This window comes from Polyodon spathula, chromosome 16 (assembly GCF_017654505.1).
Source record: "Polyodon spathula isolate WHYD16114869_AA chromosome 16, ASM1765450v1, whole genome shotgun sequence".
In the NCBI taxonomy this organism is placed as follows: Eukaryota; Metazoa; Chordata; class Actinopteri; order Acipenseriformes; family Polyodontidae; genus Polyodon; species Polyodon spathula.
In genome coordinates, this window is record NC_054549.1 from 12605563 (window position 1) to 12631887 (window position 26325).

The 26325-nt window shown below is 40.6% G+C and overlaps 2 protein-coding genes across 4 annotated transcripts in view; one reads left to right on the forward strand and one right to left on the reverse strand.

Moving 5' to 3' along the window:
• The window catches only part of LOC121328756 (serine/threonine-protein kinase mTOR), a 76965-nt gene that overhangs the window by 11724 nt on the left and 38916 nt on the right, over positions 1-26325 (forward strand). For all 3 annotated transcript variants that reach the window (XM_041273794.1, XM_041273796.1, XM_041273795.1), the window contains 11 exons: positions 120-249; positions 2476-2726; positions 3642-3728; positions 4583-4750; positions 5769-5881; positions 6734-6896; positions 6995-7087; positions 7398-7544; positions 9253-9395; positions 11138-11300; positions 12820-12965. In XM_041273794.1, the coding sequence (XP_041129728.1) occupies positions 120-249; positions 2476-2726; positions 3642-3728; positions 4583-4750; positions 5769-5881; positions 6734-6896; positions 6995-7087; positions 7398-7544; positions 9253-9395; positions 11138-11300; positions 12820-12965 (1604 nt within the window). The remainder of the gene's footprint in view (positions 1-119; positions 250-2475; positions 2727-3641; positions 3729-4582; positions 4751-5768; positions 5882-6733; positions 6897-6994; positions 7088-7397; positions 7545-9252; positions 9396-11137; positions 11301-12819; positions 12966-26325) is intronic.
• LOC121328759 (angiopoietin-related protein 7-like) lies at positions 17026-23060 on the reverse strand. The gene is made up of 5 exons (XM_041273798.1): positions 22462-23060; positions 20308-20408; positions 19675-19869; positions 18459-18657; positions 17026-17933 (listed from the first exon to the last, which is right to left on the reverse strand). Exons 1-5 carry the CDS (start codon positions 22850-22852, stop codon positions 17764-17766), a joined length of 1056 nt encoding a protein of 351 aa, XP_041129732.1. The 5' UTR covers positions 22853-23060; the 3' UTR covers positions 17026-17763.

The window sequence follows — 26325 nt, forward strand, 5'->3', positions numbered from 1 at the left end:
ATAGGATTTTTACCAGTATGATGAAAAAGAGGTAATCTTGGAATTTTGGGAAATGTAATGTATTGTTCCCTCCTGTTGCCTTGGCCCTTGTGTCAATGACTGCCTCACTGTGCTTGTAGGCTATCCGGGTGCTAGGTCTTCTAGGTGCCTTGGACCCGTACAAACACAAGGTGAACATCGGGATGATCGACCAGTCAAGAGACGCTTCTGCCGTCAGTCTGTCTGAATCCAAGTCCAGCCAGGACTCAGGTACAAATCCCATTATAGTGGCGCGCTGGAGCAGCTGAAACCCAGGGCATTGTCTAAATGAAGTCCAGTATTGGGAGGCATCCTGTCACCACTGTAGCTAGCTGACAACCTTGCTGAGGAGTCATGCACATGAACCTGACATCTGAAAATGTAATTTTAACCGGAAGGTTCACAGAGAAAATGAATACATTTAAACTATTAAAACAGGATCTTCCATGGAGAGACTAGCCTGCACTGTGCGATGTCTGATTCTCATACCCTTTTCAAACAGTGGCCCTATTCAGATCCACAGCTGTTCAGATTAACTGAGTAGACTCCAAGGTAGGATGGAGTTAATCTCTACAGGTCGTCTAGCACTCTACCAGTGGTGTCTTGCTCAGTGCAATTCAATTGTAGTCTGAGAAAGTGCCATTTCATTTTTATTTATTTTTTTTTGTGTGAATTTGCTTACCTTTGGCATTACACGGGCTAATAGTTTTAGCAGTTTTACATCATAAAAATGAGCAGCCTGCAAAAGTGAAATCTGCCCATTCAGGTTTCCAGTTACATCCGGTGCAAGTGCTTTCGAAGTCTTGGTAATGCAATCTCTTTTCAGCTGTTGAGCAGCCCGCTGTGCCTGGCCTCCTCCTCCTTCAGTAGTCTTTCTTTTAATATAGAAAGCATTCTTTGCAATGACCAGGAATACCCATTTTAATTTACCACTTTGAGATTTTTGATCACTGGTTACTTTCCAGCTAATTTGTCGGTAGCTTCGCTATTTTCCCATCCAACTAAGAAAGCCGGACAGTATGTGGGTTTTTTATTTTGTTTTTTGTTTTTACTTCACCTGAACTATTGCCATTCTGTGTAATTATTAATGTATAATACAGGGTTGTTCTCCTTGCAGAAGTCATTCAAATAACATGCAACAGTAATATCTCATTTTGTGGGAGATCCTGCCTCTTGGTTTACAAGGTGACTTGAGTGATCCAGTGTCTGAGCAAGTATTGAAACCCCTGATCTCCTTACTCCTAGTCCTCAGTTCTAACCATTGTTAGACCACGCTTATTTGGGAGATGTTTTTCGTTCTGTGAGGTCCTACTGTGTGATCAGATGCAAAATTGAATACCCTAACTTGTACTTCACTCTATCACATTGAGAATAGGCTACAACATTTACACAGACTTTTATATAAATACTGAAAAGAGGTTGATTTTATATTACTGCTTATAAAGATTTAAAGCTGACAATACTTAGCCATGCCACTTCTTTAAATTATTAAAATAGAACCCAGTATTTTGTGGGCTAAATGTAGCTGTGGGTGTCTTTGAATCCCATAACCCCACACTAAAAATCATTGTTTGTCTATGTCAATAGAAAATGAAATTCCGTGCAAGTGAAATTTATAAAGGTGTTGGATGCATTACTCGGAGTTGCTAAAACCAGCAACGGGATTGGTTTGGCGCATTAATAACACATCTACGTGGGGTTTTCTTTTTGTTCTTTGTATTTTTCTTTTACGTGAATCTGGAACAGGTTAGCTTTTTGGAGCACGGAGGGATCCTCTAATCAGCGCAGTCAAAATAAAAGGCTTAGTCACGGGCGGCTCTCATGTCAGCCAGGGATTATTGCTGGTGTTTGTATTAGACAGGTGATACTGATTTCTGTGTAATGAAGAAGTTTTCTGACAAGGTGTTTAGACCGCATGAACCCAGCGGGCGCTGTGCAAGGCTTGCTGCTTGCGGTTTGGATTGCTGTGTGCTGGCACTGCGGTTGGGGTGTACTCGGTCCAGACTAGAGGAGGCAGACATCATGACTGCCGTCCTCAGAGCCTTAACAACAGCCTCTGACTTGACTTGTGGGAGCGGCAAAACCCAAGCAACTGACCTCGCTTCAGACTTCAAGCACCCCTGCGTGCTCACTGGAGTCTGATCTTGAGTTGATGTGATGGGGAACCATGTGGAATTCTGAGGGTCTGTGGCTTAGCTGGCATGGCAAGAAGAATCACCCTTTCACAGACTAGATAATTAACTGTTGCAGCTGTAAGGGATTGCTTTGATCAACCTTTAACCCTTGTGTTGAAAGACACACTACTGAAAATGCATGGTTATCTACAATACTTAGCCAGTTATGTAGGAATTAAAATCCTATAGCTATTGATGCCTTTTCCTATGTCATCAATTGAAGTCCTATTTCCTGATGCGCCACACACTGTTAACTCAGCACATGTGCATCTGTATTTTCCAGCTGACTACAGCACCAGCGAGATGCTGGTGAACATGGGGAACCTGCCCTTGGACGAGTTCTACCCAGCTGTTGCCATAGTTACCCTGATGCGTATTCTGCGGGACCCCTCTCTCTCTAACCACCACACCATGGTGGTGCAAGCCGTCACCTTCATCTTCAAGTCACTGGGTCTCAAGTGTGTGCAGTTCCTGCCACAGGTCATGCCAACCTTCCTGAATGTCATTCGAGTGTGTGATGCCAATATCAGGGAGGTGCGTTACAATGGGATTGTAGCAGGAGCAAACAGTGCAAGAGCTCGCCACTTTTAGCTACATGCAGTCTGTAAATGTAGTCTTCTGGGATAAACCATAGTAGACTTCTTGGGGAAACTGGTTGAATGTTAAAACACACAGTAACTATTATAGGTTTATAAGTGCATCTAAAAACTAGAAACTACAGGACTATTAACTGCTTCATAACATTGCACTAGGGTGCGTGTGTTCCTTTCAGTGTTCCAATTATTTCATTATTATGCCGTCTTGTAAGCCATTCCCATGTTAACACCAATTAGTTATTTTCATGCAGGGATGCTGCAGGTAGATTTCACTAGCATGACATGCCAGCCCCAGTTTATATTGGTATAACTTTGAGATTTACATGATGGAATAATCAAAGGCAGTAGTGCTCCTGTGATTTTGATGGAAACCATGTGTGCAGCAAACTCTTTGGACTCTGTAGCAGCGTGCGTTTTCTGAATAGGATAAAACCAGCAGTATAAAACATAATTGCCGCCAGTAGTAAATACATTATAGTTCTGAGCATTACCTTTCTAGTTTTTATATTGTTCAAATAGCTTTATTCCGTTCAGAAAATGTACCCATGCACATGTTGCTAAGAGCAAACGTTTGGCTTCGCCTGTAGGGGATTACAGAGTGTTTAAAGTTAAGTACAGAGTCATCTGTGCAAAATCAGCAAATCTAGACAAATTTCCTTGGATCACCATCTCCAAATGTTATGTAATTATCAACGTGTGTCAATTAGCCCATCATGCTGATACTTTTTCTTTCTTCTAGCGCCATTATTTAATCTTTTGATTCATACTTGGAGGATCTAAATTCTCCCAGCCTTTATAAGTTTTGTCAAAAATCACATTTAACAGATGTTGTGTTTTTTTTGTTTTTCTCCAGTTCTTGTTCCAGCAACTGGGAATGCTGGTTTGCTTTGTCAAGATCCATATCAGGCCATACATGGATGACATTTTTACCCTGATCAGAGTAAGTTTGCTTCAGTGTTTTTAATTTATATCCTGCATGTGCTTTCAGTTAGCAAATGCGATTCTTGTTGCATCCAACAAAACACTGATTCAGCGTTTTGTTGGATGCAACAAGAAATGTAAAAATATTTTCCTGACAATTAGGTGATGCTGAAAACCCTGGACTTGGTTTTAGTAGTGTAACATTCCTAGTTTTAATGCTCGCTTGTCCTCACTCAGTTAACATGTTTAGGAATCAATCTTCATGGGGCCAGAAACACTTTTTGAGCGCGATTATGCAACCCAGGGCTTGATTTCCCTTAATAATCTGTTAATATGAAAGTCAACGTTGTTTTTGAAGTTGGTATGGAAAAGCATGTATTGGATTTTTGTTGGCAATTTTTGCTGATTATTTTGCTCTGGCGTGTAAAGCCTTTTTATTTATTTTTTTCAGTTTGTTTCTTTATTTTTTGGCATGGGGGGGTGATTTATGATGGATGTGAATGTCATCCATCCTGGGAATAAAACAAAAGATCTTTTCTTTTGTTTACTGTCTACTGAATAGAGGGATACTTTCCATACCGTAATCATATAAGAATTGCACTGGCTGTTTGCCCTATTAGTCTAAATAGTCCCTGAACAGGAAGAGTAGGATTGATGAAGGAGCCAATAAAGGACTACCCAGAGGTTTTGCAAGAAAAACAGTGATGGGCTCGTTCTTTTCGTCATCCCCCCCCCCCCCCCCGGGGTGGGGGGATTTGGAGTGGTTTAGTTTTGAAATACGATTCAAGTACAGTAATCCCCGCCTCCCCCTCCCAAATCTTTCTTTATTTGTATTAATTAAAATGTACCACTGTTTAACTGTGTCCTTCTCAGGAATACTGGACCCCAAACAACCCTATGCAGAATACCATCATCCTGCTGATTGAGCAGATCGTGGTGGCTCTAGGAGGAGAGTTCAAACTTTACCTGTCGCAGCTGATCCCTCACATGCTTCGCGTCTTCATGCATGACAACAGCACGGGGCGCAGCGTTACTGTGAAGGTGAGGAAGACCTGGTCTGGGGTGCAGTTAACTTAAATAATACCCTCCTTAAAAGGGCTTCTGACTGCCCTACAGCAGGGTTCTCCAACCCTGTTCCTGTAGAGCACCAATCCTGCAGGCTGTATAGGTGCCATCAACAGCTAAAGATCTGGAACGCATGTTAATCTTGACTAATTTAGCCAATAATTGGTAACTAAGAGCTTGGCTGAAACAAAAACCAGAAGAAAAAAACACATTACTTTAACTTTGCTGTATCCCCTATTGTATGTATTGCAGCAATATATTGAAATCAAGGTTATATTTGTTACTTAACAATGCTTTTCGAAAAGTAGTGGTAACCTCAAAGCAGGAGTGGTCAGTGTTAGCTTTGCTGGTCCTGGTTTTTGTTCCAACCCTGTTCTAAATGGTTTAATTGACCAATTAAACCTCCATCTAGACCCTAAAGTAGTTAATTATCTAATTTTACCTGGAGTGGAATGGCCCTCCAAGACCGTGATTGGACAGCCCTGACTTGAAGTGTTACAAAACACTGCATTACGGTACAGCAGTGCATTTTTCAACTTGATTATTTTAGTGGTCATGTTCACACATCACGGATCATAATAAAAAGAAAATAAAAAATCAACTTTCATTCGGGAGCTACAGTTTCCTCGTGCAATAGCGTGGGACGCTGTTAAAACTCTTCCTTTTCAGCTGATGTTATGGTGTGTAAATAATCTTGAAACAGTCAGGATTGTATTTAAAAAAAAAAAAAACACTGCTCACAGCAAAGGCAAAGTAACTTCTGTAACCAATTCAGGACAGCCTTATTAGCTTAGCTTTTTCTGCCAGGAATACGTCTCTTATTTCACCCCTGCGAAATAAAAAATAAAAATAAAATCGGATAAAAGTGGGTTGAGGTAATACCCGTTTTATGTACACAGTGGGTATTAAAAAGGATTTGTACGAGTATATTGCCTGGTTAGGCAATGTCATTGCAAATATTCTCCTAAGATGCATTGAAATCTTTCCGTTCCAGTTGTTAAACGCTATTCAGCTGTTTGGTGCAAACCTGGATGATTACCTGCACCTGTTGCTTCCACCCATTGTAAAGCTCTTTGATGCCCAGGATGTTCCACTGCAGGCTCGCAAGTGAGTATTAACAGAGAAAAATGGATCAAGATAGTGAGAAATATGAAAGTAATTCCATTTTGGGAGCAAACCGAGCCACTCCGAGTGAATAATAAAAAGTATTGGGAACAGTTTGTTCACTTGACCAGCATGACTTCGTTTCAAATTAAAGTTGACGTGTACGGACCCCTTTAGCAGTTTTCTGGATTAAATTCTCCTGGTCCTAGATTGATGAATGAAGAGTGATTTAGACCTCTGATATTGGGAACAAAAACAGATCATTCTGTTCAATAGTTTGCTTCCAGTAATCTGCAGCAATGGTGATGACTGAAGCAGATTCTGTTATACTGTAGTCTGGCAGGCTTCAGGATCAGTCACATTTCCCAGCATAAAACAAAAATACAACTTCTCTTTCAAAATAAAATTACACAGTATTATTATGTGAGCAATAACTTTCCGAAAAACATTCCTGAATCCTTAATAACAAAACTGAAAAACGTGCCTGGAATCTTAATATCCAAAGCAGTCGGTCAGTTTTCCTCGTGTGTTGCGTTGGCTTGATCTATATGATGAGGTGCTGGTGTGTTAGGAATGCTCAACTAGTACCATTAAGGCACTCAAGCCTATTATTTCTTGGTGAATCTTAAGCTTCCACGGAGGAAGAAAATGTTTTCGTGTATTTTCATATTCATTTACTGGATTCAAGAATAAAACTCTTTAATAAAGTCTATAATGGCACTGAAGGCTGTTGAGGAGTCTGTTTTAGTTTTACAGTTCCAATTACAATTGTATTTTAACTTTCCATGTGTGCATGTGTGTTTCTTTGTGTTTTTTTTTTTTTTTTTTTTTTTTTTCCCCCGTGTGAAATAACAGGGTTGCCTTGGAGACCCTGGACAGGTTGACCGAATCCCTGGACTTCACCGACTACGCCTCCCGGATCATCCACCCTATCGTACGCACGCTGGACGGGACCCCCGAGCTGCGCACTACCTCCATGGACACCCTTTCCTCTCTGGTCTTACAGCTGGGCAAGAAGGTAAGGCCCGTGTCCCTGCATTGGCACTCTCCACATTTTTTTTTTTTTTTTCTGGATGATTTAGCCTTTGAATACCTTGGTGTGTTTTTGTTCTGCAGTACCAGATCTTCATTCCGATGGTGAACAAGGTGATGCAGAAGCACAGGATAAGCCACCAGCGCTACGATGTGCTCATATGTCGCATTGTCAAGGTGAGGGCTTCTGGGAGATAAATAGGGGTGTCTCTCTGTAATCTGTAGTCATTAGAAAGATACTGAGAACCTGAACGTGAATTTAGTTTCATTCCACTTGTTACAGTCATTGATATCTGCTGAATGTCAAGCTCCAAAACCAAAAAAAAAAACTGCATAACTGTAAGAACCTCGGATCTACTAAAGTATGCCGGTAGGTCTTACACTTCAGTTAGTTCAGAATCCTCAAGCTGCAGTGTTGTTGAGGTGTTGTGTTGGTGTGGCCTTGCTGATGGGCTCCGGTTCTGTGTGTGTTTGTGTTTTTATGCAGGGTTACACGTTGGCTGAAGAGGAGGAGGACTCTCTGATCTACCAGCATCGCCAGCAGAGGAGCAACCAGGGCGACCTGCTGGTCAGCGGACCTGTGGAGACCGGGCCCATGAAGAAACTCCATGTCAGCACCTCTGCTTTGCAAAAGGTCAGCTGTCAAAGAGCACAAGAGTTTGGATGTTCTTATTGTGATGCTGCAGTGCATAAAAAAAAAAAAAAAAATAAAAAAAAAAACACACAAAGCGTTCCTATAACAAGTGTAAAGCAGTGTAGACTTACCAGCCATCTGTAAGTCCCAGGTGCCAGCTACACATAGTGTTCAACAGTTTCCTGTTTTTTTTTCTCTGCATCTATAAAATGTATTTGGTGCATCAGCCTTTGGGAGATGAAGCCTGTTTCCAGGGTTATAGCGTGTGTACAGCAACACAGCTGTTGCAGCGCTAGGAACAAAGGTTTTCTTGCATGTTTCTCAGAACTCCCCCGAGAAGGTTTATTATGAGCTGGTTTAGTAGGAGTACTTTTACCATTACCCTATAAACTCGGATGAACCCACCACTGTTCCCGCTGTACCTGCAAGAAATCTCAGCAGTGCACAGTTTAATATTTTGTCACCATCACAACGCACTGAGACATTTAAGTAGCCCATTAAGGGTAAATGACATGTCTGCGCAGAGAATTGTAACTTTATATGACTTTAAGTCCTTCACATAGTAGGGTGTATTTTAATAATCTCACCACATTGGCGAGATGCTATGAATGATGATTCCACTGTAATCCAGAGATCCTTTTCAAAGTCCTTGTTCCCTATTCCCATCCTGTTCATTTTATACTTGTAACCTGGATTATTACGACCAATGTGCAACTCTTTTCACATTTAAAATGTATTTGCCACAATAGTAAAGGATAAAAAAAAAACGGGGGAGGGGGGTTTCTTCTAATGATGGCAAGAGCATCCCAAAACTCTTCTGATTTAAAGGCAGCCAGCCAGCCATGTCTCAGTTGATTTCAGTAGCAGCTCATTGATGTCGACAGCCATTCTCGATGCGTTTCAATTCGACCCCAGTCTGGATACCCACTCTCTTCCCAACAGCACAAGATTTTTTTAACATGACCTCGCTGAGTCCAGCCGTGGTAAATCAATTCCAAGCGCACGTTCGAATAATGCAAGACAGCTGCACCGCATAAAGGTTCAAGGTTTTATCATTACCTTTTATTGTTCTGTCTGCTTGCATGATACCCACATCAAACTGCTAGCTTGATCATCATCTAGCAGGCACGCCATACTTGGGTACTCTCCAGAATTAATGTCAAGGGGGCTGAAAATGATTGCACACACAGTGACATTAAGGTTCTATTATAAATGAAACACCAGTTGGCTGGTAACAGAACCAAATCATCAGACTAGTTGGTAATATCAGTGTTGGAGTTTGTTCTGCATGTGTAAATAAATCCTAACCATGAAAGTTTGACTACATTGTATAAAGTGCGCTGTTGTGTATAGAGATGACCAGGGCGTGTGCACCTCTCAGATGAGCTCGTGAGCGATGAAAACATTTTGTGTGGGTCTCACTAGTAGGATGGCAGTAGTATTTGGTCGTCTGGTTTCTCATAAAATAAGTTTCAGTGGTTTAGGGGTTGCATCTTGGCTTTGCATTAGCTTCATGTGGAAGAAATGAGCTGAACTGGATGACTTTGTACTTAGTACTCTTTCAGGGTAGTGAATCTAAACCAAGGTGTGAAAGAGCCGTCCTCGCTGCAGTGTGACACGACCATTTCTCATTGCACCGGTGGAAACTGATAAGCACCTGAAAGGCGTGAGGAAAGTAATTTGTTTTTTTTTCGGGTTTGGGTTACAGGCATGGGGAGCTGCAAGGAAAGTCTCCAAGGACGACTGGTTGGAGTGGTTGAGACGACTGAGTGTGGTGCTGCTGAAAGAGTCCTCCTCCCCAGCCCTGCGATCATGCTGGTCCCTGGCTCAGGCCTACATCCCTCTGGCCAGGTAACACAGTACTGCTTCATGGCTTCTGCTGCCGACACTTTTAAAAGCTGGCTGCTCACAGTTGCCAGAAGTGGTTTTATTTATTTTCTGTGTTAGATCTTTCATAACACTTTTTTTTTTTTTTTTTTTTTTTTGCGTTGGATGAAAACAAAATGACCTTGCTTGGTAAAAGCCAGACGTTGAGCTGCAATTGCTGATTTCTAGTAACTGTATTTCCCCAAAGTTCTAATCTTGTTATTTGTTTTCCAAAATCATATTACAACTTGATGTTCTGTAGAAAAGATTTGGCTGTTTTTGTTTCTCAGAAACCCCTTCTGAAGTAACAGTCACATTAAAAAGCAGCACAGAGTACTAGTTGTTTAGTTACGCTTTATTTGTTTCCCATATTTGGGTAGTGCCCATTTTTCTCTGTGGATCGAGAAAGGCGGGGTACAAAGGCGTTGCCCCAATTGGAAGACTTTGTACACTTAAGCCAACATTAAAACATGAATTACACTGTACTTTGAGTGAACTGGAGATCAGTGACTGCTGCCCTATCCAGAGTGCCTATGTGTTGCTCAACCGTCACGTCTTGAAACGATTTTAAATTAGAGGCATTGTGCATAGGGTATATGTTACTGAAACCAATGAAATATAGAAAGGTGTTTTTTTTTGAGTGGAGCAAGCATGGCTTTAACACATCTCATACAATTGAATTGGGATGAGACTGAAACCTTCATAAGAGCTTCCTAGCTGGAGAGCCGTGCATTATTTTGAGATCGAGGATGACTACAGGAGCACTTGATATTTAGAGCACAGTGAGGAGTTGCACAGAGTCATCAGCTCAGCGTTATTGTATGTTCAGCTGATGTTGGTTACATACCCAGATGGGGAGTTCTTATGCAGGACTGTAAAGATTTGAATGTATTTTTTTTTTTTTTTTTCTTCGATGTGTCGGAATTCCAGATCACAGAAAGCCACATACTTTCAAAATGGAAAAATAAATTGTGGCTAAGAATTCTAAAAAAAATCGTATCCATATGTCTTTTAAACAGACCAGGGGGCGAACAAAATGGGATGAGATGCCAAATGACTTGTTATGCAGGTCGGAATATGAAATCCCAGCAGCTTGAGACAAGTATAGCATGATCACCTCCATGTGTTTGCAGGGACCTCCCAGATCTCTCAGCTTGTACCACATCTATTCCAGTCATCAAACATGAATAAAAACACATGACCATATGTTCTTGTGATGTAGGAAACTTTGCATAAGAATCCTTAGACACACTGGGTAAGATGCTGGTGTAAATGCACCCATTTAAAAACTAGTTTTCAGCACGATGGATTGTAAACATGTGGTGTGAATTTTTTGCAGCTTTAGTTTGATGTTAAATTATTAAAAAAAACAAAAAAAAGTCACTACCATCCTTATTCTTTCCACAGAAAGGTAATTTCTTGGTTGTACAGTTATCTAAACAATACAGTATAGCTGTCACGGTGTCTGCTACAGAGAAGGTGCCACCAACACTGTTGAAAAGTTACATCACACAGCAACAGTATGAACTGAAACCAAGTCAGGAAAGATGACCGGACTATTACCGTAAAAACCGGTGTAGAAGTCCTCCCCCGCCGTTGTCTTTTGGAGACAACAATTTCAGGATTTAGGTCACACCAGTATATAAGTCGCTCCCCCCTTTTTAGAAAATAGACTTATACAAAGGTTTTTACAATAATACAAAACTGTATGCTTCCCTCTCCCACAGAGACCTGTTCAACGCTGCCTTCCTGTCCTGCTGGTCGGAGCTCAGCGAGGAGCAGCAGGACGAGCTGATCCGCAGTATCGAGCTGGCTCTGACCTCACAGGACATTGCCGAGGTCACCCAGACCCTGCTCAACCTGGCTGAGTTCATGGAGCACAGTGACAAGGTAATGGGCTACAGGGGGGAGGGGGGCGCTGTGACCCCGACACAGCTTCTACTCCAGCGCAATAAGTCGCAGCTGTTCCAGTTGCTAAAAATAAAAACAAACCCACCTGGACAGTTTTTAGTTTTGCAATGTTAGTTCTGCTCACTTTAAATACCCCCATCACTGCGAAAGTTTTAAGGTGTTAGAAGTTCATCTGTGACCTCTGCGCTCTTTGTAATAAACTGTCTCGGTTGTAACGTCCTTAAAGGAGTTGCAGTATGTGTATGTTTTCTCATTGTTGTGGCTCTACAGCTGTAGTTTTTGGTGCACCCATTTAGGTGAGCCACAAGGCAAATTCCCAAAAGCCTTGCAGTGTGAGAAGCTTCATTGTAACAACAGGAGAGTGTGATCTCAAATGATGAATCAGTATCATTCTTTTATTCTACTACAATGTATGGCCTCTTTTTATATATAATAGTAATATACAGAGTAATAGTAACATATAACAAAGAATAATATAAATGCTTTGTTAAAAAATGTCATATGGCTTCTGCATTATTTCAAAATAAGTTCAAAACCCACACCAGAACATTTGTGTTTTTTTTATTTTATTTTTTACCCCGGGGGGGAAAAAAAAATAATACAGCTCATTCATGTTATTTTCCAAAAATCCCCAGTCAAATGACTCATTTAACTTGAATTTAATCTTCTGAACCATGCATCTGTTTTTTAATTGTGAAAAATGTAGAAAATAATCGACTTGAATACCGTTGTGATTGTGAGGAAAATGCGTTTCCTTCCAAAATGAACGGTTCTTTATTTAATCCTGGCCATTGGTGCTTGCCAGTGTTGGAAGCAAAGTCTACATAAAGGAGGTATCCTAATCAACTGCGCAATATAAGCAGAGCCCAGAAGGTTTAATTTCAAACAAATAAATTACAGGGCTCAAAATCAAGATTCGGAAAAAGCAATTGGACAGTGGGCTGATTTAACTTTAACTAATTCAGATTTTTTTTTTTTTCCTCTAGTTCTCTTTGCTAAAGTACATCCCTTGACAGTACAGACCACCATGTAGGAGAGACTTAAACCTTGTTTGTACTGCCAGTATCGCGGAGCTGGATGGTCTGGGTGAGGTGTAGCTGGAGGGTGTTTCCAGTGACGCTCGGCTGTACCATGGCTACAGAGACAAACTGTTTTGAACGACGGCAGCTGTTTTTCACTGCATTTCTCTTATTACATGACGAAACCTCATTAATAAGACAACTGACAGCTGTGTAAAGACCTGAAGTAAATTCGCTTGTTTGCATAAATATTCAATCAATCCCACAATCCAACTTGAACTTTTACTGCCTCAGTATGTCCTTTACTGCCGCACTGACTTCCTTGAAACACAGTCGTCTTTAACAACACCTCGCCTCGACCTCCGCTGTACCTGGGGAAAGGCACTAGAAACGAGGCATGAATGATAAAAGGGCTACGGAAAACAGAGGCGGGTATATAACACGATGGGTTTGTGAATCCTTTGTTGACTCCTTTGCAGGGCCCGCTGCCCTTGAGAGACGACAATGGCATCGTCCTGCTGGGCGAGAGAGCGGCTAAGTGTCGGGCCTATGCCAAAGCCTTGCACTACAAGGAGCTTGAGTTCCAGAAGGAGCCGTCCCCTCTCATCCTGGAGTCCCTGATCAGGTAGGTGCAGAGCGGATTCACCAGCCACGCCGAGGGGCTCACTAATGAGATTCACTTGCAGCGTTTTCACCTTCCCGATTCAGGCCTCGGGTTTGTAGGCAGAGAGATTCAGAAGTGGAAGGCGTTTGACATTGGCAGAAGGGTCGATAACCCCTGTGAGCTTCTTTGACATGAGGGAGGAGAGCCATCTGAAGGATGTTGTGACAGCACACAACCTCCCATGTGCTTGTTGGAGGAAGAAAGCTATCCTCGGGCAAGGTTATAACCGTTTGACCTTTCGGACTCTGGGTATGGGCTCCCCCACTGAGCCATCAGCATTCCTGCTAAAGAATAAAACTGAAAGGAAATAGACCTTTAGTCTCTGTGGAGATTAGCTTCGGCCAGTTAACAAAGTCAACAATAAGACAGTCAACGTCTGACTTGAGGACTTTTTACTCTCTCTGACCCCAAATGACTGGAGCTGAAAACGGAAAAGTCACACATAACCTGCCAGAGCCCTTGTTCCTGTTGTTCGTTATTCATCAAACTTTGGAACACCGTACCACTAAATACTGCACGTTTGAAAAGTAGCGTTAATAATTTCCAATTGGCAAAACTGCCAGATGTTCCTGCTGTCGGTGGCTTTTCCCTGTTATGACTTCTGGCTGACCCCTTGGTAATATTTCTTTTGATAATTAATGAGACTGGGCAGAATGTTTATAGAAGCTATTTCACTCGCGGTGGTTGGACCAGTCTTTGCCTCTCATCAACCCTCCCATTTAATGCTCAGGTTTTGGGCGCCTCTTTATTTTCAGACTTTGAATCCATTTTTTGTCCCCTTTCATCCGGTGTCTGTCTCGGCCCCTGAGCATGGTTTCAGTTTCTCACATGCTTAATCGAAGCCAGCAGGGCACTGCTTTTAATCTGTCCATCTGGTTTTCACCCCTCCAGGATTTCTTATAAAAGTAAAATTATTGGAACAAAAGGCTTATGACTGCCCATGGAAGCAGCTACTTGCAGACTTAAATAATTAGATCCTTCACTAACCTAGGGCCTGGTGTTGTTTTTAACTTTATGGAAGCTATTATTCACTTCAAAGGCGCAAAGTGCATAAAAACAGGTCAGACACATTAAAAGCCTGAGGTGAAATTGTGGTTCTCAAATTTTCCAATATATGTATTGAAAAAAGGCTTGTGTGTGTGTATAGTAAAATATATATATATATATACACACACACACACACACACACACACTGCTGTGCAAAAGTCTTATACATGTTGCATTTTTCTACTCTGATGCATTATGTATGCATTATTATATTATCAACAATTTACGCAAAGCCTCCACTAGTGTTTTCTACTATTATAACAACCTTGACATAAAGTTGCATAAAGAAGGAAAAACATTGAGTGAAATAGCTGGCATCACTCGATTTTCAAGGTGTGGTATCTGAAGCATAATCAAGTACAGAGAAACATCATCTGTAATTGACAAACCCAGGACTGGAAGACCCAAAAAGCTGTCTAACAAGGATGAGCAATACTGGAAGATAATATCCTTAAGGAATAGAAAGAAGACAAGCGTTGAATTGACAGCAGAACTGGCAGAAGGCACAGGTGTCGTCCATCAGATCAACAGTACGAAGGTCACTCTTGAAATCAGGACTTAAAGGATGTGTTGCAGTAAGAATACCTCTGTTAAGAAAGGGGAACAAGACTAAAAGGCTAAAACATGCACAAGAACACAGAAATTGGACTATAGAACAATGGTCAAAGGTGCTTTGGACTGTTGATAGGTGGACTACGACATCGGTGCCTTCTGCCAGTTCTATTGTCAATTCAACGATTGTCTTTTTGAAAATCAAGTGATGCGAGCTCTTTGTGATGATATTTGCATAGCATTGCTTGGCCAAAAACAGGGAACAGGGCACTGTAAGAAATGTGGAGGTCATTGTTAATTTCAGCCATTGCTTTGTGTGCTGGTTGTGGTTCAGGAACCCCCTAATCTCATTGATTGTTAAGTGGAATTAACCTGATCTGGAGCACATTTAAAACAAACCGTAATGTTTTAATGAATCTTTGCAGAGTGTCTCTGTGTATTTGTAAGTTCGGTAGTGCAAAGAGATGTGGGATTCATGTTCTAGCCTGCAGTAATGCAAGAAGTACCCTCAAAGTGGAATTCTCTCCTTCAGGGCAGTTTGAAATATGGGCATCTAGTCTGCCAGACCATGACTAATTTGCAGACGTTTGCTTTTTAGATTTGGTTAGTTTTGTTTTATTTTATTTTATTTTATTTTATTGGAAATGCGAAAGTGTAAATTTGCATGATTCTATTGCTGTACAACAGGCCAGCAGATAGCCCTGTAGGCACAGTGTCTGTGTTGGGGCCCATCTGTATACAGTAAATACCTTTTAGAACTCTGCCAAGAAGTAATATATGGAATTTCAAATAAACTTTAAAGTTAATCGTGTTAATTAGCCCCCAGTTTAATGCTGCTATGTCTTTTCACAGCAAGGACAAACCGGTATGACTTCTTTTGAAAGAGCAAGTACTGTGGTCAGGTCCAAAGGCTGTGAATGATGGTTGCAGAATTTAGGCAGAATAGTTTTAGGAGGTGTTTGGTGAATGTCAACGCCCTCTCTCTCTCATAATGTCTGTAATGAACTGTATTAGGCCATAATCTATATATAGGTATAACTGTATAAGGCCACAAATCATTTGCTTTCATCCCAGTTTACAGTGCTTGCTTTTCATGGCAAAGCGGAGTTATTTTAGATTATGTGCAGTGACCAAAGAACTCTGGTTACTCTTAAAAAGAACGGCACGTTTTATAGCAGCCATCTAATGAGCTGCTTATATAGCCCGTGCTGCTGAGCCACTAAGAATGAGGAGGGTGCAGCAACTCACAACCCACAAGGTCAAACAAGGGCACTAAAGAGTGGACTAAATGCCCCCCACATTGGATATTTGCTTGGTTGATCATATATATATATATAATATATATATAATATAATATATTCTAAACTGTCTCTGTAAGTAGTCAAGTAATCCTAAGTACTGTAGAAACACTTCTGCTGTGTGTAATTACTTCCATCCTTGATAATCAGTTATGTTATAAAGCTTTTAAAATGTATTTATTTATTTATTGATTTGTATATTTTAATACATACAAACTTACTTGTCATACTTGTGGACTGTTGCCCCTGGGTGCATATTTAAATATTTAATACCTATTTAGAAGTTATTTACTGTGGTGTGAAATGACTGAGAGATGTCAGAATAGGTCTTTGTTAAGGCTTGTAAAGATGGATTAATGCCTGGCTTCTCAAAGGTCACATTCTCAGTCACTTCAGCCTTATTACCATTTGATTATTCCTGTAGGAGATTTCAATGCCAGCCCCCCACTTTGAACCCGTACCTCGTGAAGCGTACTGGCTCCAAGTTCTCACGTTTGAATACCAGTGGAATCTTTATATACAAATAGATGGCTGATCTGTGTGCTATTGGTAGAAGGGACTTCCCTGGGAAAGGTCACAACCATTCATAACTGGGGGTGTCTCACTGTGAATCGATGAAACCTTGGTGTATCGTTATGCCCCCGTGCATAACACAGACACACATTAAAAAATAAAAGCATTCGTGATGACAAGCAAGAGCAGTATCAAACAGCCTATAGTATAAATGGGTTTATTTTAACACAGTCTCTCTGTGCAAAATCGAGTGTATTTTAAATGTGTAGACAGTGTAACAGTATCATGTCATGCACAGTGCATACGCTAAAGTAAATATCTTTTACACTGCGTAACTTAGTATTGCACATGTGTTTTTTTGTTTAGTTTTTTTTAAAACAGTTTGAATAATAAGTTGCTCTGCCAAAACTTTGAATACATAAATAGGAAACCTGATATGGTAGAACTGTACACACAGTGACTGAAGGGGATATTGTATCCATTTAAATCATAACATAATAACCATCGTACACTAAAATAAGTCTGTTTATGACACTGTTCCACAGAGTGAATCCTGATGGTAGACTATTTCTAATCCCCACGTGTCAAATAAAACAGAACAGCACAAGGTATACAAATAAGAAGTTTTATTAATTAGAATAGAATATGGCCATACGGCGCTGTACACATTTTACACATTAGGCACTGCGAATTGGTTTATAGTTTTTAAAAATATATCTTACAGGTTGTCTAAAGTACTGCACGTTCTAGCTGTTCCCTTTAACATAACATCAAGGAAAAAAGGTATTTAAACATAAGACAAGGACTTTTGTATTGGCTTGTTTTTCATGTAAATCAAGCACAGGAATGCTTCAACTTGCATATCGTGATGATTTAAAAAAATAAAAAATATATATTTCATTGAATATTCTTTTCCGGTTTCTTTAATTTAGGCTGATGCTATAAAAAGCTGTTTGCTATGTTTAATTTATGACACCCTTATCTTATGACTCTCCTTTCATTAGGTGTCTTAGACGTTGATGAACAATAAGGTCATTTTATAATACAAAAAAATCTTTTTAAAATACTACGTACGTTCACTTTACTTTTGAATATTATTAGAGCTTATTAGGAGTCCACCCCCAAAAAAAGAAAACCCACAAACAATGAAAGCTTTAAATTGTTAAATAATAAAGTTTAACTGCATTTTCCAATTAAATATTACACATTACAATGAGCTTCCGATGAAAACATTCCACAAAAGTAAGATTGTTTTAGTTTTTTTTTTTTCTTTTCTTTTTTAAGGCAGTGTTCTTGTTTTGCTGGGCTGGTAGTTGCACTGTCCCTTTTCCATTGCCCTGGAGTCTGTTTTACGGAGTGAAATTCTGAGGACGAATCTTCATCTCAACCCTTTTCAGGGAGTAGTGAGACCCGTGCCAGCCGTACCAAGTAATGCCGTCTGTGTTTTTGGTGTGATCCCCGTAGCGGTAAAACACGCCGTTCAAGTTGGAGTCAGTACAGCAGTTGTACCAGTAGCCACCTAAAAGTAAAATGCAAAATGTATTCCTGTCAAACATCGCTGTAGCTGGATGTGTACAGTTTCTGCTAATGCCTTCCATGGGCGTTGCCAAAACGTTTGTCTGCTTCACTTACTTTTACCTTAATCTCAGTACATCCATTCCTAACTGAAATAGTTTGTTTGTCTTTTATTAGACTGACAGAGAAATGTGCCGTTTCTTTTTTTACAGAATATTGCTGAAGTCATAATGAGCGCTGTCTCTGCTAAACCCTTTACATTTTTGCTTTTGGGCTTAACTCTGAGTGTATATCTTACCTCTGACCCTCCCCATTCAATATGCTATCCCATACAAAATCCATATAGCTGATATTCTGGGTCCATTGAAACCGTGCTGCGCAAGAATGATTTAAATGAAGCTAGACCTGAGCATTTCATTTGCAGCATGTGGTATCTTTGTCTGAGTTCACTTTTCTATTGGCTGAAACCTAGTGTTTTTGAAGCAACGCGCTTGCTGAATCGTCTGTTGACAATCTGTATTTCCCTTACCTTTACGGAGCTGGGCGCAGTCATCCACGCACTTGTCGTTGTCTTTGTTCTTTGTGCTGAAGTTGGTGTTGTTGTGATACCTCAGAGAGTCGTGGCCAGCGCTCCCACTGTAGTTGGCGAGGAAAAGCTTGTAACTGTTCATTTCGTTGCTGATCGTGAAAAAGTTGTACTCGGCATAGCGGGTTTGACCTTCCCAGTCCTTCAGCAAAGCAAGAAAAATAAAAAAATGAGCACAACAGCTTAGTAAGGGTACGTGGTGAGTTCTTCATCAAAACAACAATTCTTACTATGTGTTTCCTAGGTGGTATGTAAATACTTGTGCTGTCTTGGGGCACCCTGCGTGTTTGTACCAGCCTGGCTGTGCAGAGTCTCAATTGGTTCAAGGCTTCTGTCTGTTCAATAATGGCTGGTTGAGAAGCGTCACCCAAAACCTCCCAATAACCTACCATCGTTATGTGTCTTTTTATTGTAAGTGTTGGTCAACGCCAATAGAAGTGGGCCCAAACATGTCTGATTTGAGTGATGTGATTCATCACTCCACGCTCTTTCCACTGCTCAGGAGACCACTAAAGATGTTCTGGGCACCCTTAGAAGGAGCCAATGGGTGTTGGTTCCAGCAAGTAGTGTCTTGTGTTCAGCAGCTTGACCACAGGGACCAAACCCTTGAATGGATTTTTGTATTGTTGTCACCCAGATTCTGTTTGCTTTTTCAAACACCAGTGTAACTTCTGCAGTTCTAGCTCGTCTGCTAAGGGTTGTGATCTGGGTCAATCTCGTAATTTGACGGGGGTGGGAAGCAGTGTTTGTAGAAACTGTTGACTTCAGTTTGGCCGCAGTGTTGCTTTAGTGGACTTTGGGATACCAGTTACATTTTCACAAATAGACATTTCACTAACGAGGCTCCATTAGACCACGCCACTTTGTGACTCAGACTAGCAAACTACACCCAATAATGGTTTCCCAATTGTGCTAAGTATGTGTTCTCATTTTTATAAACAGTGATGAGTGGTGGACTAACTATGTAACAATCTTTCCCTAGTGCAAAAAGCATTTTATAAACATTTTGTAAGCAATCATTTTTTGTTATGAACAAGGGGGGAAAAAATGCATTTCTCTTGAGCATTATAACAAACAGTACCAGTGTTGAACAGCTCTCCTGCTGAGATTTGGGGTGATAAACACCTCAAATAAAAAAAAAAAGAGAAAAGAAAGTTACCTCCATGTCTATCCTCAACACGGTGGGCTGCCTGGTGAGGCGGAAGATGTGTTCGTTTCCAAGCCAGAAATCCCCACGAATGTTCCCAAAGCCGTCCTTGTACTGTTTCCAGTCTCGGTTGAAGGAAGTCAGGCCCACTTTGCGTCTCTGGATCACTGTCCAGCCGCCCCCGTTCGTCTCCATGTCACAGAGTACCTGAGTACGAGTCACACAGGGAAGCATGAGCCTCTGCACACATTTCTCAGGGGAGAGGATCTGGGGTTTTTTGGTACACTGTGAACTAGATCATATATTTTGATACTGATAGTAATAGTGTAAGTATTACTGATACAGTAATAGTGTAATATTTATTTATTTATTTTCATTTTGTTGTATCAGGTACTGCTGCCTGTCCCTAAAAAGAGATACTAAACTCTATTAGAAAACGGATGTATCAGGAATTTGGGCTTTGGGGGGGGGGGGATAGGAATTTTGAATCGGTTATTACCTCTTTCGAATGTTAAAAGACTAGAATTTTGCATAAGCGCTTGCAAGTAAAATATAGAAGTTAGCCTTTTGATTTATTGCAAAATAATTAATTAATTGGGGTTGAACTCGTCCCCCTCTCGGGAGTTTCAGTTTTAATCGGCTTACCTCAAGCTCAGGAGTTCCCATGAATTCGTTTGAAGGTAGTTTGTATACTCCAGAGATCTTATAACTCCTGCTGTACAGAGACGAGCAGTCGTAGATCGCATCTGAAACAAGGCCAAGAAAGAAAAAGAAACCCCTTTTAAGAACACTATGTAACACAGTTTTTGTTCCTGGGTAGTAAGTGTTATTTCCTAATTGCTTATGCCTCAAAAGTACAGAAAATGGCTATTATTCCCCACAAACTTTGCTTTTGTGACCAGGACAGTGATATTTCAAAATATCACTATTTCCAATGGGAAAACAGGCATGTATAACAGGCATGTATAAACATGTATTTATACTAAAGTAATACAAAAATGACTACAAAAGATTTAGAAGTGAGTAGTTTTTCAAGATTTACGATTATACTGTAAATACAGTATAATCGTAAATCTCTAAAAACTACTCACTTCTAAATCTTTTGTAGTCATTTTTGTATTACTTTAGTATAAATACATGTTAATTTGGATTCATATGTTGTTTTTTTCTGACTTTATGTGAACGAAAAGACACACATTTGCCTGTTTTCCCATTGGAAATAGTGATATTTTGAAATATCACTGTCCTGGTCACAAAAGCAAAGTTTGTGGGGAATTTTCTGTACTGTTGAGGCATAAGCAATTAGGAAATAACACTTACTACCCAGGAACAAAAAAAAAAAAAAAAAAAAAAAAAAATTGTTACATGGTGGAATTAAATTCACAGCATGAATTGCAGCAGCCGTCTGTCAGAATACAAACTAGTTAAGATCGAACAGCAACTTCAGCCCCTTGTTGGAAGGCATCAACCTTCAAGTCTAATTCAGCAACAAAGTAGTCTTCGGGTGCAGAAAATCTAAACCATTCACTTACCATTGCATAACAGAACTACAAATGCCAGCCAAGTGATGACTGTCTTTTGTTATAGGAAAGGGACTCATTTTTACATTTACAGTAATGACATGCTGTGCTATGTTTCTATATGCATTCATACAAGACACAATAGAAATTCCAGACCCATGGATGAACAGCTGTGTATAATTGTCATTCATTACCGCGCTGCAGTTTTGAAGAGAAGTACCTGCTTTTGTTGGGAAATTACTGGGTTGATCGAGCTGTTCTGTTTGTGAGATTACTACTGGGAATGAGTACATTGGAATACCAGTGAGGTTCTCGTGAAAAGCCTGTACATTGTAATTTTAAAGCAGTCTGCAACCTGGCCCCTCTCTGCCAGAAAGGCAATGTGGTAATTATTGCTTCTTAGAGCCAAAGAAATTCCAATAGCATGACACATTGACATCACCGAGTATGTACGTCCATCAAACATGAAGGGCTATCAAAATAAAACAACAGCATTTTAGCATCATGTGTAAACTGGCAGGGTAGTACATTTGAAAATGATAATCTTGAGTCAGGCATAAATTATTCTGGTGTGAATCCTTGCGGAACGCATTGAAATCCCTTACAGTAGAGGGATCAAGCAGTAAAGATTTTACTGCAATTAGTATTAGTATTAGTATTAGTATTAGTATTAGTATTACTGCAATTGGAGGAAATCAAACGTGAAGAACTAATAGAGACTATCCACTGCCGTGCTGTTTAACGGTAATGATTTGTAGCTTTACAATCGTGTTTTAACCCTTTAACATCCCTCTATTGCACTAATCCTGGAAGAAGCTAATACAATGCTGTGAAAAGGACTGCAGTTATTAATACCAGGTTGCTTCATTTCCACCTGTGGCTCACACTGGTATAAGTGAAGTTTGATCTGCACAGTTACCCACTGCATGTCTGGGTTAGGTGGTTTTTGTTTCCTATTGCTAAATTATTGTCTTCGGTACGTGCTTTATCATAGTTCTCAATTTTGGCAAGCCCACAAACATTTGTTCGAAAAACAACTAAAAATTGAAATAATTCTGTACAATAACACCACGTCGAAGTAGGACAGCAAAAATCGTTTAGCAGCACAGAACAAGCACCTGCCATTTTCACAGTACCTATCCTGTGCCAGTCCTGTCATATCCACTGAGAAGCTGTATGTTAATCAATCAATCAATCAATCAATCAAAACCTTTATTTATTCAGATACAGTGCAAGCAGCATGAAACAGGATGTAGCCCAGCATGGAGTGTGCTGTTACCTGCAGAGGTCTGTGGGAGGGTCTGGGCTGCCTGGAGCTGCATGATCTCCAGTCGGCTGTTGATCTCGGAGTACTTGCCCTCCACCTCTGTGATGCGGCCTTCGTGCTGCCGGTGGCCGTTCTCCAGCTCCATCATCTGCATGACCACGTTGATCCAGTCTGCCTCCTGCTTCTTGCTGAGCTCCGCCAGAATGCTGGTCAGGTTGGCCACCTGCACCGTGAGCTCCTTGACATCCTCACAGCAGCTAATGTGCTTGAGCAGGTTGGCACCTCCAGCAGCCGGGGTCTTGCGGCGAGCAGCCCTGGCCGGCTGCGTCCCTACCTGAGCAAAGGACAGCAGGGCGAGCGAGACACCCAAGGAGAAAAAACGCAAAATTGTTCTTCTGAGCATTTTTATTTAAATATATTTTTTAAAATAATAATAATAAAAAAATATATATTTAGTCCTAGATCGGTTTAACAAAAAGGTCAGCTAACCAAAAAAGTGTTTCAGGTTATATCAAATACTGAACTACTACTTGTGCCTGCAGAAGCTGGACTAAGTGCATTTCTTTCCACCTCTTGCCTGAAAGCTCTGTAGACTTTCTTCTAAGTAGCTTCTGTTTTAGCATCTTAAATATCTTTACATTTGAGACCTCCCCCTTTTAGTGTGCTTCCATTGACATGCACACTCACACTTGCTCCACCCAGCTCATCAATTCGCATCAGGTGCTGACAAGGTTTCCGGGACACCCCCCCCCCCCCCCCCCCCCCCCCCCCCCCATGGGAGGGGCCAGCATGTGATGCAGCCTGGTGGGTGTGACTCATAGCTCCTCCTTTATTACAGCATGCTTAACCCTTTGAGGTTAAATAAGACACAGCTTAGCACACAGCTATTTACTAGGAAAGGTTATATCTGAGCATCTGTAGATCAGCAGTAAAAAGTGACACCAAAAATAATAAGTTTCCATACAAAATAAACAGATGACTAATGACCGCAAACTAACAAGAATAAGGCTAAGAAATCATTGGAAGAAATCAAGATTGATTGATTGATTTTTTGTTTTGTTTAGCTAGGATGTATAACACAAGCTGGGATACTGATTGACGTTTGCTGCGCCTGTTTTTCATTTCAACTTCAAATGGTCTGAGTAGCAAATTTCTCCCAATTGTAGATGTTTCTCCGCAGTTCAGCTTCAGGGATAAGGTTAAGATTCAAGCTGAATGTAGCCCCTTTACGTGCCAGGTGAGGCAGCACAGAAGTGAAAAAACAGATGGAACTGCAAGCAGGGTCTGGCCTGCGGGAAAGCACTTTTCAACAGTCTACGTACCAGACACAGTAATTAGGCTAAAAAAAAAATATATATATATATATATATATATATATATATATATATATATATATATATATATATATATTATTATATCAGCTGTTGGTACGTTTTGAAGAACACTGAGGCAAGGATTCCCATGGATAGTTCCTGTTTTTGAACCTTTTCTTTGGTCCCTGTTACACAGCTATCGGGGACTATGCCGTTTCAGCCAGACATTTACCGTCATGTGTGACGGAGGGTTCAGTTTAAGTGTTCCTTTCATGCAGTCTCGTGACCCGGGGTCTGGGACCTATTTCTGAGAGGCGTGTGTGGAATGCTTGGAGGAAAACAGCATTGCTGTTGAACCCTGGCTCCTTTCATTTCATGAGACACCTTCCCCATGAGTTGCATCAAATAAGCACCCAATTAAATCCCTCCTGGATTTATATGTTAACTGGACTGTCTGCAGCTTTGTTCCTGGAAGCACTTTAAAGGGAAAGCCAGGTGCTCCTTAAGGATAAACCCATGATCCAAAAGTATAAAGTCAACACTGGTACTAAGTACAGTACCTCAGCTGTTTTGTGCAATTGGCTTGCAAGTTGTCTCCTTTGCGAATCTTTTGTTATGTCCAGTTAGAAGATTGAAGTATCTGTTTTCCATCCGGCTTGATTGCAGTGACTGATTTAGCATAAATAAAATATGCGTGGAAGTTTAGTGCTTGCTTTCTTTTAATTATTTTTTTAATTAATCTATTTATTTAAAAGCTTGACGCAAGCCCCTTTCAATCTGGAACGGCTTTAGTGCAGTCATTTTCTGGAAGGAAGCTTTCTGCTCTTGACAGCGGGTTCGTCATGATACTACTTATTCAAATGTTTTCATTTTCTTGACAGTTTTGTACTGGCCTTCGGTCCAAAAATGATGTAATTCCCTTGTGAGAATTTGTTTCCCCAGTCAAACCAAAACAGATGCACTTTGCCAGCTTATGAGGGTGGCACAGACAATCATTTCTTGATTTGGCAAAAATAAAATAAATAAATCAATAACATTTCCTTCTAATACTTGCTCATTCTTTTTTCATTATTTTTCCTTCCAATTTTACAGACAGACAGTACAAAGCAGGAGCTTTGAGGTGTTAGGCAGCACGCAATGCCCATGCAACCAATATTATTCCAGAAGCGCTGGAAACAAAATCATTCGCTCATACACTGGCAGCTATTTTCGCTCCCACTTGCATGTGTATTTTTGTTATGAGAGAAGATATTTTGCACTTTTTTAAAAAAGTATCAAACATGGAAATATAAGTGAAGCTAGTCGAAAGGGTTCATGACCTGCTGCTGTCAGCAGTTAGACTAATTAACGGGAAATACTCCGGAGGTCCTGTTTTAAAATCCTGTTTCAACTTTGACCTGAGGACTGCAGATCTAGACTTGACAGGCCTTCTCTGTCTTTCTAATTCTCTAAAATCCTCCCGCAAGTAAGTTTATAGCTAAAGATTTGAGTTAACTTTGCTGTATCAAACTCCCAAGTTTCCCCTGGTGTGCCGTTCAGTGACCTTAAACCTAACCTCCTGAAACCAAGGTCCTTGGCTTGTGTTCTGTCATCTTAATGCAGTGTTCTGGTACAAGTCTCCAAGACCAGATTAGAGCAAGTTTGACGGACCCTACCTATCTGGTTGCCTACTGGAGGTTTTCGGGCACAGTGTATGTGCCAGGGGCGTGTAATCCGTCCTGGAAACAGTCTGCTATTTCACCCAGCGCACTGGCATACCTGTCAACACGCTGGCGTCATGAACAGGGCTAGTGTGTGAAGTCTGAAACTAATAGATAGGAGCACATGTGGCAATGCACACGCTGATCTGATCTATTTTATTAAATCCACCAGCCTGTGCTTTTCAGAAAGGCTCTCTGAAAAAGGCAGATACATTGTAAGGGCTGTTGCTGCTATTCTAATGGGGAGATCTCAACAGTGGTTTCGAGCACCATCATGCTTTATCTGTCCCTTTAACGTTGTCCTGGTAGGATGCAGCAGCAGATGGAGCTGTTTTAGACCAGATTGTCAAAGAGGGTCCCAGTCTGAACATGAGGGGAAAAAATACATAATATCCTTCCCAGTGGCGTACCAAGATGGTATCAAAAAATCGAACGGAGGCATTCTGCTTGTTGTAGTGGCCCTCTTGGTTTCGATGCTATGTATTTTTTTTTTTTTTGTAATTACAATACTCATATTCTTGAGTTACATTTGACACATGGAATTCAAACTGCTAAATACATTTTTTCAACATCTTAATGTAATCTAGATTCCACCAATATTAAAGGATTTACCATTAACCTTAAAGTACATGAACAGCTATATCCTGTTCTCTGTGCCTTCATTCATAACAGTTTGATGTCTTGCAGAAGTCAAGCCGACCCTTTATAATTAGAAACACCGGCAATGTAAAGCTGTGATTGTATCTACTGGAGTAGACTTGTAGGAAAGTGTTCTTCATTCACTGCAGGCAGCTCAAGTGTGGAATTGATAACCTTTAATTAGTGTGGATATTAAACCTTTGTAGTAAAAATTCCCTCGCTGT